This window comes from Palaemon carinicauda, chromosome 17 (assembly GCF_036898095.1).
Source record: "Palaemon carinicauda isolate YSFRI2023 chromosome 17, ASM3689809v2, whole genome shotgun sequence".
NCBI lineage: Eukaryota > Metazoa > Arthropoda > Malacostraca > Decapoda > Palaemonidae > Palaemon > Palaemon carinicauda.
This window is the reverse complement of record NC_090741.1, coordinates 79,636,455-79,651,454: the sequence shown is the minus strand read 5'-3', so window position 1 is coordinate 79,651,454 and position 15,000 is coordinate 79,636,455. Positions and strand designations below refer to the sequence as shown.

The following is a 15,000-nucleotide window of genomic DNA, read 5'->3' as shown; positions in this document are numbered from 1 at the left end:
TTTTAAGAATCATAGACATGAATGCAGTACCATCTTTATCAATATATTATCATTTATTAATATTACAAGCTAAGATACAATCCTATTTAGAAAAGCAGGTTGCTATAAGCCGAAGGGCTCCAACATGGAGAAATAGACCAGTGAGGAAAGGAAAAAAGCAAATAAACTACAAGAAAAGTAATAAACTTACTTCACAAACAGTACCAAAATTTAAATAGATCTTTCATAAATAAACTATGAAGATTAAAAAAAAATTAGTAAGAGAAATAAGATAGAATAGTGTGCCAGAGTGTACCCTCAAGCAGGGGAACTCTACCCCAGGACAGTGGAAGACCATGATACAGAGGCTATGGCACTAACTTAGACTAGAGAACAATGTTTTATTTTGGAGTGTCCTCCCCCAAATCATCTATTTCCATATACTGTACACTAGGCCATGTAATTTTACCAAAACTAAATCATGCCTAACTTCTTTTAGGAACCAAAAAAAAAAAAAAAAAAAAGAATAGTCACTAGCAAGTATTTTATATCAATGTCTTTGATAAATTAAAATTCTCTCTCTCTCTCTCTCTCTCTCTCTCTCTCTCTCTCTCTCTCTCTCTCTCTCTCTCTCTCTCTCCTCTCTCTCTCTCGTATCATATAATCACGTTTAAAAGAGCTCCATCTATCGTAGATTCCCCTATATCTAGGATTTTCTTCAATCTCCCCTATCTATTCCTTCTATTAGTCTTCCAAACTCCTCGAGGTGTGGTCTATAATATTTCACAGACACACATACACACACACACACACTCACACACACACGCACACACACACACACACACATATATATATATATATATATATATATATATATATATATATATATATATATATATATATATATATTTATGTGTGTGTGAAAATATCACCCAGGAAAGGCATTTAATACCGAATTCTATCTTGGGAATATATATTCACTTGGAATTCATAGCTCAGTCGCTTGAATCGTGCTGGCATGGTTTCCGTCCCAAATCACTCTTGATAGCTCAGTCGGTAGAGTCGTGCCGGCATGGTTTCCGGCCCACAGGTGGGGGTTCGAATCTCTACCCGGCCAGAAGCTGTTACCATAAAATGAATTCCAAGTGAATATATATTCGCAAGATAGAACTCGATATTAAATGCCTTTCGTGGGTGATATTTACATTGATTAAAATCACGTGTGCTTGTGATATATATATATATATATATATATATATATATATATATATATATATATATATATATATATATATATATATGTGTGTATATATACATACATATATATATATATATATATATATATATATATATATATATATATATATATATATATATATATATTGACTTTTAGCTAGATTGGCATTATGTTATCACATGCCACTCTGGTACCTCTTGCAACTTTCCCCAAGCTGCTTTTATCCTATTCTCAACTTCAACCTCACATCCTCCCTCCTGATTTATAGTAGATCCCTGATATCTGAATAGCTCTACCTGTTTTATAACTGCATCTCTACTTTCATGCAAGTCCCTACCTTCATTACTGTTCACCATAGTTTCAGTCTTATCCATATTTACCCTCAAGCTACCCCTTTCCAAAGACTTTATCCACTCCATAATCCTGCTCTGTAATTCTTCCTCGTTTTCAACAGTCATTGCCAAATCATCAGCATATAGCAACTCCCACAACTCAACATTTCCGATCTCTTCACTTAACACATCCAAGACTAGCACAAATAAAAATAGGCTTAAAGGTAACTCCTGGTGTAATCCAACATTAATTCGAAGGTTTCTGTTTCTCTAACAGTTGTTACTTTGTCCTATCATCACAATCATTCTAACCTACTTCTCCCAGAATTTCCTCTTCCTCTAGCACCAAAACCTCACTTTTCTTTATATTCTATCATATACCTTCTCCAAATCTACAAACGTACAAAAGAATGTCTGGTTTCCCTCTAGTCTCTTTTCTTGTAACTTCTTTACTATTAAGATAGCATCTACAGTCTCTCTTTCCCTCATGAATCCTTACTGCTGTTTCCCAATCTTTACAATCTCTCTCAATCTCTCATATAGTACTCTCTAAACTTTCAATTGCAATTATAGCATGCAAGATAGAAATGTAAATTCAGTTATATTTCTATCTTACATGCTATAATGAAGTAATACTTTCCCTTGAGACAAGTTAATCCTATCGTTAAATATACAGTCAGTCATGTTTTTTTTTTTCTTTTTTTTTTTGGCTTGAGGTGAAATATCACAATTGACACAGTTAATTCCGAAATAAGATAATAATAAAAAAAATATGTACATAAATAAATAATACTCAAATCGTACCAAAGGGAGATTTTTCTAGCTTCATAAAACGGAAGCTTGTGCCACAATCCCCAGCAAAGCCCATTGGCGAAATGCTTTTGTTTTCACACTTGCAATCCGAGTAGCAGACCTAAGGACATGTAAATATAAAGCTGCCTGAAAGTCCTGCAAGCTTTATTCTATTCTCGCTGAAGAGAAACACCAAAGACTCCGTCCTAACAGATATACTCCATTTACTTCTCAGGAAATAATCCTTTCTTTTGCGTTATTAATATTTCATTTTGTTTTTCTTTTTTCGAGCGGGAGGGAAAAAAGCTTTACCTTGAGGTGATTTGGCGGATATGGTAAAGTTTTCATACTCCCGACTGTGAAGAAACGATGAGAAAATGTTCAGTTCATTTGATATCAACAAAGACTTCTGAGTTCTCCAGAAATTTATTTTATCATTTATTGGGCGAGACTCAAAAACAATTTAATATTCAATATGTAATATTGACTGCATTTCAGAAGCTTCTTTTTCTGTTAATTCCATTGAAAGAATATATTCTGCAACACAGGATGTGAACACTTCCTTGAAGAAAAAATATAAAAAATAACTAAAATTATCTTATTCAGTTCTTCCCCACATATAGAATAATTGAAAACCAAGGAGCAATCGATGCAATGGACCTGCCTCAACCATCAATAATCCATTCACTTAAGCAACGTCAATTATACCGAATTTGTAACTTTACTTCTCTCTGCGATGTTAACACAAGACTACGAAATATCTAATTAATTTACATGGTTATATATTGAATAATCTATACATATATCTATTATTCGACCGGAGGGGTATGACCTTCTTGAATCCAACCCCCCCCCCCCCCTCTCATCCTACCACAAAAAATCATCTATATTGAGAAAAAGAAAATGTTGAGCTTATCTATAAAAATAATACATACACTGTTAAAATTTGCCCGAAAAAAACTACGGTAAAAATCCTGGAATAAATTTGGTCAGACATTTACCGTTTTAAAACGGATGTATTAATGTTAAAGAGTGATATTGTGGTCACTAACCCGTGAAATTATTGAAAAGGTAGGGTAAAAATTACGGTCGCATATATTTTACTGAAAAGCGGCTGAGAACCGTATATTTTCACGGAGAATTTCCGATTAAAGTTACGGTTTTTCTTCAAGTGTAACAAAATTTGAACGTTTTAATACATCACACGAAGATTATCAACTCTTATGGAAGTAACTTACGAGAATGAGGTGATTGATTATTATTTAGCAAAAAGTGCAAAACATATTTCTAAAGAGAGAGAGAGAGAGAGAGAGAGAGAGAGAGAGAGAGAGAGAGAGAGAGAGAGAGAGAGAGAGAGAGAGAGAAGAGAGGAGAGAGAGAGAGAGAGAGAGAGAGAGAGGAGAGAGGAGAGGAGAGAGAGAGAGAGAGAGAGAGAGGTAAATGTTACAGCTACAGAACAAACCACTATAACTCAAATGCATAATAATTTAGTTCACTGAACAATTGGGTCACCTGGTTATTCATTTGTTAACACTTGTGTGGGCTCACGAGTTCAAGAATTTATGTTCTCTAATCTACTTATGAAATAATGTAAATAAAAAGGGATTAAATCTTTCATTTACCTTCACAAGTAGATTTTGGGACACATATTCCAAATAGGATTCAGGCTCTTTCGGAGACAAAAATGTTCTAGTAATTTTGAAATCCCAAAGCTGTTGAGATTAAATTATTTTATAGTTTTTTCAATGCCATCATAATATGACAAATTCAATATATTTAACATATGATATTACATTTTATACATCATAGAAGTCTTGAAAATAACTTCTGATATTTAGATATTAATATCTAATATGAGATTAAAACAAAACAAAAATGTTAATTGGTACGGACTACATTGTTCTGTTACAGGTGACTTCAGTGTATATTTTACTGAATATCTATTCTCCTCTTTAGGAGACGAACAAACAAATAGCGAATTCCGACTAAAACTTTTTGGGTCTGATTAGTTACGGAAGTGTAATTAAGATTAGCAGCAATTGAATTACGTCTGGATAGAAATCAGCTTCATTATTATTATTATTATTATTATTATTATTATTATTATTATTATTATTATTATTATTATTATTATTATTATTATTTCCTAAGTTGCAACACTAGTTGGGAAAGCAAGATGCTATAAGCCCAGGGGCCCCTACAGGGAAAATTGTCTAGTGAGGAAAAGAAACAAGGGAAAATATTATATTTTAAGACCAGTAACAACATTAAAATAAATATTTCCCACATAAACTAGAAAAACTTAAACAAAACAAGAGGAAGAAAAAAAAAGATAGAATAGTGGGCCCGAGTGTACACTAAAGTAAGAGAACTGTAACCCAAGACAGCGGAAGACCATGGTACAGAGGCTATCGCACTACCCAAGACTAAAGAACAATGGTTTGATTTTGGAGTTTTCATCTCCTAGATGAGCTGCTTACCATAGCTAAAGAGTCTCTTCTACCCCTTACCAAGAGGAAAGTAGCCACTGAACAATTACAGTGCAGTAAATAACCACTTAGGTGAAGAAGAATTGTTTGGTAATCTTAGCGTTGTCAGGTGTATGAGGACAGAGGAGAAGATGTAAAGAATAGGCAAAGGGAAAGTGAACCTTAACCATAGAAAAGGGTCCAATGTAGTACTGTCTGGCCAGTCAAAGGACCCCATAACTCTCTAGCGGTAGTATCTCGACGGGTGGCTGGTGCCCTGGCCAACCTACTACCTATCACTCAAATACTTTAATGTGCAAAGCTAAAAAGAAGATTGGTGTCTGAAATTGGTAGGAATAACTAAATTTAGAGTTAGTTCATGATTGAATGTGGAATCATACGGTTAAAAATTCGTTATGAATAAAAAGGTTTAATCTGGATGGCTGCCTCAGAATATCAAAGGTTAAGTAGATGAGATTATAATCTAATTTGGTGTTTTCTAATTATAAATTCTATAATATGATAATGTTAATTTGTGAGCGATTGTAGTACTTTACAGTTATGAATTTTTTCAAATGCAAACTTTACTCTTTATGGTAGCCTTCACATCTGTTTTATTTTTGTAATTTAGGTAATGTTGGGGAAATGTTTCTCAATATAACTACAATTTTGCCAAAAAGCTACGATATGAAAATGTTATATCTAGCTTCAAATCCCTTCATGAATAAATCGCAGTTCATATGGTTAACCTTATATTAGTCTTCCTTGATATGATTAAGTTAGGCTATATTACAGTAGGTCTGGCTATGTTAGGTTAGATTAAATTAAGGATAGAGGCTGCTACTGGATAAAAATTCATTAATGAGTACCCAAATTGTAATAAGAAAATTATTTTTAGACAAGACAAAAGTTTATAAATGAATGATAACATTAGTTGGGCCTTGAATGTTGGATGAATAAAATGAAAAATCTGGATTGATTAATAGGGGGAATAAGAGGGGATAGTCATAACTGAGGAATGAAAAAAAAGAATTGTTAAGCGGAACACAAACTGAAAAACAGAAGACAGTGAGGAATAGAAACTACCATCTCCCGCAAAATAGTTCAAAATTGTCATTCATAATTTGGAGAGTTATTACCTGAAATGGGAGCAACATTACGCTTATGCCTCACCACGTTTTCAAAACGTTTTTCAAAAGCTCCTCAGCTGAGTTTAGTTGTTAATAACTAAATTTGACATTACTTAGCACAGTTTTACCACATTTAATCTCCTTTCTCTCCTTGTTGGTATGTCTGTCTATCTGTCTCTCCATCAACCAAAAAATTATGTATTATTTTACCATTTCATACTTCATTTGATAAATGAAACCTTCAGTTTATTAAGAATTAACTCGAAATGAGTCATTATACAGAGTGACATAAACTTATGGAAGATAAAATGGATCCCAAGGCAGCTACCGAAATTACCGAAAGAATAATGAAACTGTAAAGGCAAACAACAACAGTAAACGTGATTATTTCAAAAGCTAAGATCCTAAGTAAACAATGTAAAGCAGCAGAAATGATAAATGTAAAAGTTTTAATCATAGTAAATAATTTATATCTTTATGTTAGTGATATGACTTTCATCAAGCCAGTTTATAATAATAAATTTCCCTACTGACATAGCAATAAATTCATGCAGTCACCTTCCATTACTGTCACTATAAAATTCTACTTTGTTACAAGCCATGAAAAGCCTGTTATTGTGATCTTTTTTCTCCTACTACTCTTATCATTTAAGCGTAATACTAAAATCCCATTTTTCTGTCAACGTTATTACTGCAAGATTCGCCATTCTTCTACACACTTTGCAAAAATGAATAGGAATTGTTAAGGAGCTGTCAATCGATCAATTTAATTTTCCCTGCTACAAATAAAACAATCGAAATGTGAATCTGTTAGATCACGATAATTTAAAAAGTTTTCTTTATTCCTACATAGTGCATTTAACAATTATTATCATTATTATTACTAGCCATGCTACAACACTTGTTGGAAAAGCCAGATGCTATAAGCCCAAGGGCTCCAAATGGGAAACATAGGCCAGTGAGGAAAGGAAATAAGGAAATAAATAAATGATGAGAATAAATTAACAAAAAATCATTCTAAAAACAGTAAAAATAGATTTATAGCCTGTTCAACATAAAATACATTTGCTGCAACTTTAAACTTTTGAAGTTCTAGTGATTCAACTACCCGATTAGGAAGATCATTGCGCAACTTAGTCACATCTGGAATAAAATTTCTAGAATACTGTGTAGTATTGAGCCTCATGATGGAGAAGGCCCTCCTATATGTTACCAACATAGCTTATGCTAAAATTAAAATGTTTGTTTAGTCACCAATACTCAAAGGATATCTATTTCGGAATTATGAATTACAATAAAACTTAACAAATATTACTTGGGAAATTTATTACACCAGACCACTTTACTAAGACACGTTTCCTCAACCGGGGTAGGTCCTACCTTACATTATCAACCGGGACTTGAATGGCGTCGCTGGCTTAAGGTTCAACCAGGAATCTGCAATTCAGTGCCATTTCTTTCCTTAATAATGCTTGGCCTAAAGTTTCAAATTAGAATTACTTGGGCATCATTCGCCATAACAATTTCTGAAGGATCTGAATGGTCTTAATGGTTTCGCAGAATTTCATTATGAAATTCTTTAGTTATTCAATAGAAATTGTTAAAATTTTAAATTTTATGTTTAATCTTCGAAAAAGACATTGTTCGGGAAATACAAGAGGAAGTCTGGATTCCTTCAAGAATTAAAACTCAATCTTGCCTCAAGGAGTTATGTTAACACAACAACCTAGGAAAGAAAATCCATTCCATCGCATGTGGTTTCAGATCCAACATTTTGGATATTTCTATTGGAAAACGAATCAACCACATGTGGTAATTGGGAACGAATGGTTCTGGCAAATGTGATTAAAATATCTTATACAATTGTGCATTTTATTTTGACTGGTGCGACAGCTGCACGTTTTAATCATAAGTATGTTTTAATTCGATAAAAGTCGAATGTAATTCTCTCTCTCTCTCTCTCTCTCTCTCTCTCTCTCTCTCTCTCTCTCTCTCTCTCTCTCTCTCTCTCTCTCTCTCTCTCTCTCTCTCTCTCTCTCTCTCCCTCTTTTCATTATCCACTAAAATATGACATGTAAATCACGAGGTAAATTTTGATGGAGAAATTGGGATTGGCAGTTTTAGGTAACTTCATAAAGTAATAATAAAATAAAAATCTAACAGAAAATGATAATTTATTCATCTTAAGACAAATAGAAATATCCTAAATACCAAAATTATATTGCAAAACATATAAACAACCTTGCACCATTACAAATCTAATATATGCATTTAAAAAGAAAAATATTAAAAAACACACATTAATGCCATGCCTCCACATTAGACTCTATTGGAATATTATATCAACATTACCATTGATACTGGCTTTTCTTTTGACTTGATTACTTTCGAAGCAATATTTTTTCGTACTTCAGAAATGAGAAAATTATGTTTTCGTAATGAACTTTAAAGTGAATATATCTGTCTCTCTGTTATTCAAGTTTAAAATCAACACAGGATATTTTTCTGCTGTATTTTAATCGTTATATATCGAGAGAGGAAATCCTACATGGATTATTATTATATACTGTACACAATTTCGAAATGTTCCGAAACAGGGAATCCATCAAAATATCAAAATTTGAATCCTACTCAAAATACCTCTGTATTGTTCTTACTGAATTATGTATTAATTTCTAAATGAGATTTATGAAATACATGAAAATAATGACCTTTTGGTTAGTGGGGCATTTTATCACCCAGATGGAAATTACAAAAGATATTTTTCTGTATTTTTTTTATCCTTTATATTATGTATACAATTTATTAATCAATCAAACTTCCAGGAGCAAACAAAGTCACCGTGCTTAACTGGCAGTCCTTACGTTTAAAAGAAAATCTAGAGGTCATTTGAAAGTTTTCTATTTTTGGAAGTATTTCTCTCATTCATTGTCAAAATAGATAAAACATATAACTGGTTGCACTGTGTGGACTAGCAGGAAATCCCTTTCTTAATGAAGATAAAAGGTGGTAATTTTTTTTTTTTTCAATACACTTAGCAAGAAAATACAATTTTCTAGACTAAGCATGATAAGAATTTAAGAATTCTGGGGTAGACCTAAACCGAGGCTGGAAAACAGTTTTCACAAGACCAGAACAGAAAATAAAAAAAATATATATATTTAAAATTCTAAACATTGGCCGTAGTGGCAAGGAAATATCTAACGTTGTTGTAAAAAGTGGAGTTAACTGATAACTGATTTTTTGAGAAGAAATTGATTAAGTGAAGGCACCAACTATTTTGTAGCTCTTCTAGGAGAAGGACACTCCAAAATCAAACTATTGTTCTCTAGTCTTGGGTAGTGCCATAGCCTCTGTACCATGGTCTTTCACTGTCTTGGATTAGAGTTCTCGTGCTTGAAGGTACACTTAGGCACACTATTCTATCTTATTTCTCATACTCTTGTTCTCTTTTTAATGTTTTTATAGTTTATATAGAAGATATTTATTTCAGTGTTGTTAATCTTAAAATATATTTTTCCTTGTTTCCTTTCCTCACTGGGCTATTTTCCCTGTTTGAGCCCCGGAGCTTACAGCATCCTGCTTCTCCAACTAGGGTTGTAGCTTAGCAAGTAATAATAATAATAATAATAATAATAATAATAATAATAAAACATCGAAGAGAGTTAAATAATACCAATGAAAAATATTTCTACTTTTTCTGCTAGACAATTTCTACATGTACAGTTGGATACAGGAATTCCTGGCATCCCTCACTCTGAGGAAGTGCACCCAGTCACACCCTTATTCTTGTTTGGTTAATCACCGCAGAGTAAGGGTGTGACACGGTGTATTTCCTCAGAGGACGTAGGACCAGGAATTTCTGTCCTCAACTGTATATATTTATCAAAAGGAAACCATGAAGTTAATAGAGGTTTCACATATTAGAAGCTTAATAAATCTTAATAACTGGTTGTTGGTTGTTTAGGTCTGGTACTACAACCAAAATGGACATTGACGCCTGAAACATCTGGTGATAATGTTTCCTAAACCGTACCTCATAATAATAATAATAATAATAATAATAATAATAATAATAATAATAATAATAATAATAATAACTGCTGTTATTAATAATAACAACAACAACAACAACAACAACAACAACAACAACAACCAAAAAAACAATAACATTAATAAAATGATTAAAATAAGAGAAAATAATAATAATAATAATAATAATAATAATAATAATAATAATAATAATAATATGGATACCTTATAAATAATTCCATGTTCGTCCGATTCTGTATTCACCAGACTTTATCATTAGCAGATCTGCCCAAGATCAGGAACTGAAAGAGAGCAAAAAAGTTTTATCAGTGTTCAGCTAAAAATAATCAGGACGCAGATTGCACAAAGAGATTGTATGCTAAACCGTTATATGAGCGTAGCTCACGGTAATTATATAAGAGAGGATAAAAGATGCCTGATATTTACAATTTATCATCATAATTATCATTATCATCAGCATTATAATTACCATCTTTATTATTATTATTATTATTATTATTATTATTATTATTATTATTATTATTATTATTATTATTATTATTAATATTATTATTATTATTATTATCATAAATTCTATATAATTTTATTTATAGAGCACCAGGATGAATTCATTTGTTGAAATGTAAAAATCCTAATATTAAACTATGAACTATTCAAAACAAATTATAAATAATGAATTATGATGCAATCAACTAAATGTAACTTCTGCTCGTCTGTATATTGTCTGTCACGTCTTTTTCATAAGTCAAAAGGTAAATCCAAAAGCCAAAAAATTCAACTAAAAATAAATTTTCAAAGTGTATCATAACTTGCCTCAGTCTTAAGGATCTGGAATAAATCTATCTCAGACCTGATATAAAGTTAAAGCCTAAATAAAATTGATCAATATTTTCAGGATATTCAGACCTCATAAATTACACACTCTCTGAATTTATGTTACACACAGATGATGTTACAAGTCTCACTCGCTCTGCAATATAACATATTATTGCCTGATTACAATAAGAGAGAATTGAATCACAATCTGGGATGAAAGTATAAGTGATCATAGATCTAGTGAACTTTAATAACGAAGGAATACAAATTCATTCCTCCTGGAGTCAAGCACTGAAAAAATGAACGAACAAAATACACGCAATAACCGTAATGAATTGTGCTATTTGTTAAAAGATTAGTCTTACATGAAGATGATGAAAGATATGAAATAAATACCGTAAAGACTCAAAAATGTCTTATTATATCCACTACATGATTTGATACCACAATTCTTCACAAAAATTTGACTTTAATGTTAAAACCAAATTCTATGATGAGAGGGTACAGCTGTCAACCAATTTACTGAGCTTTAGAGTAGACAACTGCGACAAGAATCTATTGCGTAGAAAAGTGTATCATTATTATTATTACTATTATTATTATTATTATTATTATTATTATTATTATTATTATTATTATTATTATTATTACCTCCGCTTACGAAGTTGGGATGAAGTTATGTTTTCGCCCCTGTATGTGCGTGTGTCTGTTTGTTTGTGAACACCTTCCTGGCCACAATTTTACTCATAGAGTTGTGAAACTTTCAGGGATTAATTGCAAGGTTGAGACATGGAAGTGATTAAATTTTGAAAGCTTTAAGTCAAATGTCATATTAAAGGTAGGTTGAGAAAACGGTCAACCGAAATACGCTGCCGTGGCAGAGGTCTCCAGTATCAAGAGTGCTTTTCTAATTAGCATTATTATTGGAAGAGCTGGAAGCCGAGACCAAGCTCTCCTACAGGGAAAAATAGCCTAGTTAGAAAAGGAAATGAATGAATAAATAAACTATATGAAGCAATAATAATAAAAGCTAAGACTCCTTAAGCCACTATGTTATCTAATATCTGTAGATTTTCTAGTCTTTTTTCCAAAAGGCCAACTATTCAGAATTATTGTTAGGTTTGTTGTATATTATTAATTTTTAAGTTTTATTTAATTCTACTGCGACCTGGTTTGTAAAATGGTTGAGGATGTCAGGTTTCGTTACTGAATATAAGTTTTGGGTTTTAATTAGATTTATATATACTTATATATACACACACACACACAAACACACACACACACACACACACACACACACACATATATATATATATATATATATATATATATATATATATATATATATATATATCACGAGTTAATTTTCGCCCTACTGCAGCAGGAATTTTGGAACAACATATTATCTCCCAGGTGATAAGTACCACGTGATCACCTGCTACCACTGTCAGAGGTATGGACATTTTGAAAAAGATTGCGAGTCTAAGAATGAAGATGAAGTCTGCGGGAAATGTTAAGAGAGACATTCCACCAGGGAGTGTAATTCGCAAGTGTCAAAGTGTATAAACTGCAAAAATTTAAACAGACTAAGTGACCATACAGTAAATTCTAGTGACTGCGATGCTTTTGACTTGGAATTGAAAAGACTAACGGAAAATACTGATCATGGCTACTAAGTATGTCATATCTTTCACATAGCGAGAGAAGATAGGTCTGGTGTGGGTGTCGGTCTCTTTATTTATAAAAGTTACTCAAATCTCAAACGTTGAAAAGAATTATTGTAACAAGCTTTGAATATATAGAAATAAAATTTACGCCAAAAAACAGAAGAATATCCTTGTAAACAATACGTGATCTGAAATGATAAATACTCTGAACGAACAAGGTAAAACGACAGCGGAGGTCCTGTAGTGAGTAAGGTTCTCCTGCTGTATGGGACCGGAAAAGCAGCCATCAAAGTAAGTAAGTAAAGTAAGTCCCTGTCCATTTCAATGATGTTAGTACCCAGCACACTTGACAAGCTATCATTCCATATTGTGGTATGATCTTCGCAATCAGGCAGTTGAATCGGTGGAAATAGCAGCGAATGTTATGTTGAAAAGGTTGACATAAATCTCTTTTCATAGATTATTTATGACATATCTATTTAAACGTTACTACTGCTCTTAATTATGCTCTAGGAGAGATTAATTTAGATGACTGAGATATGTTTAAATGTAATGATATTTAAATCTTCCACTTAGTATTGAAAATTTATGATCAAAAATTAGAATGTGATTATATTTAATTCTTCCACTTAGTATTGAGAATTTAGTATTAAAGAAATTCAAGCCTAATAATAATATTGTATTTAATGATTTTCCCATTATGAAACAAAACAGGTGTAATCTAAGAGCAAATTACATAGGACTGTACCTACCTAATATGAAAAATAGTTTCTCTCTCTCTCTCTCTCTCTCTCTCTCTCTCTCTCTCTCTCTCTCTCTCGGGGTTAGAACACTGTTGTGTTTATATCCAACAAAAACTCCCTTGAATTCTCTTTACCTTTCTCCTATCAGAGACGTTTACCTGCAAAAGGAAAGTTTTCCTAATTTTGTTTCACCATTTCAGTGGTCTAAATTCCCCCATGACAGGCATTTCATTCTAGATTTCCTCATTCCAGACCTTACCATTTCCAGAGGTTAAATGGAAATAAGGTAAATATTGTCCTCAACTATCTCGAGCAATATTACCAACTAGAGAAGCTGGTATTATCTTTCGGTTGATGAGCCTCGATAGAAATCGAATCATATCTCTCGGTTTCAAAGACAAAAGGAGCGTGCTATTGTTAGCCAAGTTGAACCTGCCCCTCTAAAATTCAGGCGTTGTTCACTACAGTAGAGAAAGTGTTCAGATGGCTTGCATACTTTCGCTTTTGAAATAAATGTTGCAAGGAATATGGGCTTTGAATTCAGTTTACTTCATGGAAATACCAACTCCTGTAGATAACGACATCTATCGTTACTATTGATAATACATAATTGACTAAAAATAAATTCTAAAACGTAGCAAAAGTTTTACCATCGAAAAGTGAATTTCTCCTTGGGTTTATAATCTATAGGCAGTGTGCATTCGAAAAAAAAAATGGCAATTTTGACTTATCTTAAGAAAGGTGTCAGTGATAAAATGATAAATTAGTTTGCGAATCCATAGAAATCAAGACAGCTGAAAGGACGGTACAGACTGGGAAGATCTGAATATAAAGGATAGTCAAAATTAGCATAAATCCTAAATCTTATGCAGCATATAAAAGAACCTAACTGACCGACGGCACCAAAGATAATATCTACAGCAGTAATAAGTAATTTAACAGGTCCTATTTTTATCCAAAAAATATATAGATAGCAGTCAGCAGTTGAAGATCAAAGAGGAGAAAAATACTAACATAAAAATTGTAGAATGAAAGAATTATAAAACTTTATCAGCAGAGATTGGCCACCAAAGAACTAGAATTCTTTTTAGCAATTGAAGAAACAGACCCAATGTATATCTCTAAAGTAAATTTGCAATAAAAACGTCACCTAGACTTTTAAATAATGTGTATATAGTTTAAGAGTTGAGTGTTGCGGTGTTTGTTATAATATATATAATATATATATATATATATATAAATATATGTATGTATATATATATATATATATATATATATAAGTATATATATATATATATATATATATACATATATATATATATATATATATATATACATATATATATATATATATACTGTATATATATATATATATATATATATATATTATAAGAATAAAAAAATAAATTCATGAGATGAACGGAGCAAGAAGTTTATTGCACGGCCTGGAAGGAAAGTGAAACTAAAGTTCAATATTACCAAGAGAATCATCAAATTATACTAATTTCCTTCGGAATGTCCAAGTGCGACATTAAAGTCGCAACCAGACTCGAGAAATCCCGTTAACTTCAGCTACATTTTGTGAGAAACTTTGCAAGGCAAAAGCCTCGGGATACTGGGGTTGGCTGCTGGGGAAAATGGCGGTAATGAGGCTAGAATTATTTGGTGAATTTATACTGATATAGTTCGCTTTATGAAGATGGAACATCATGTGTTCTTGGAGAATATCCCGGTGTTATAATAGGCAAGGTCAGGGATGCTAAATAGGAGCTTTAGAAGGATG

General features: G+C 32.1%; 1 protein-coding gene across 1 annotated transcript in view; it reads right to left on the bottom strand.

The window, feature by feature from the left end:
- Positions 1-1,383: 1,383 nt before the first annotated feature.
- LOC137656428 (uncharacterized) overlaps positions 1,384-15,000 on the bottom strand; it is a 37,296-nt gene continuing 23,679 nt past the window's right edge. The window contains exon 2 of the mRNA XM_068390608.1: positions 1,384-1,745. Coding sequence (XP_068246709.1) covers positions 1,384-1,745 — 362 coding nt within the window. The remainder of the gene's footprint in view (positions 1,746-15,000) is intronic.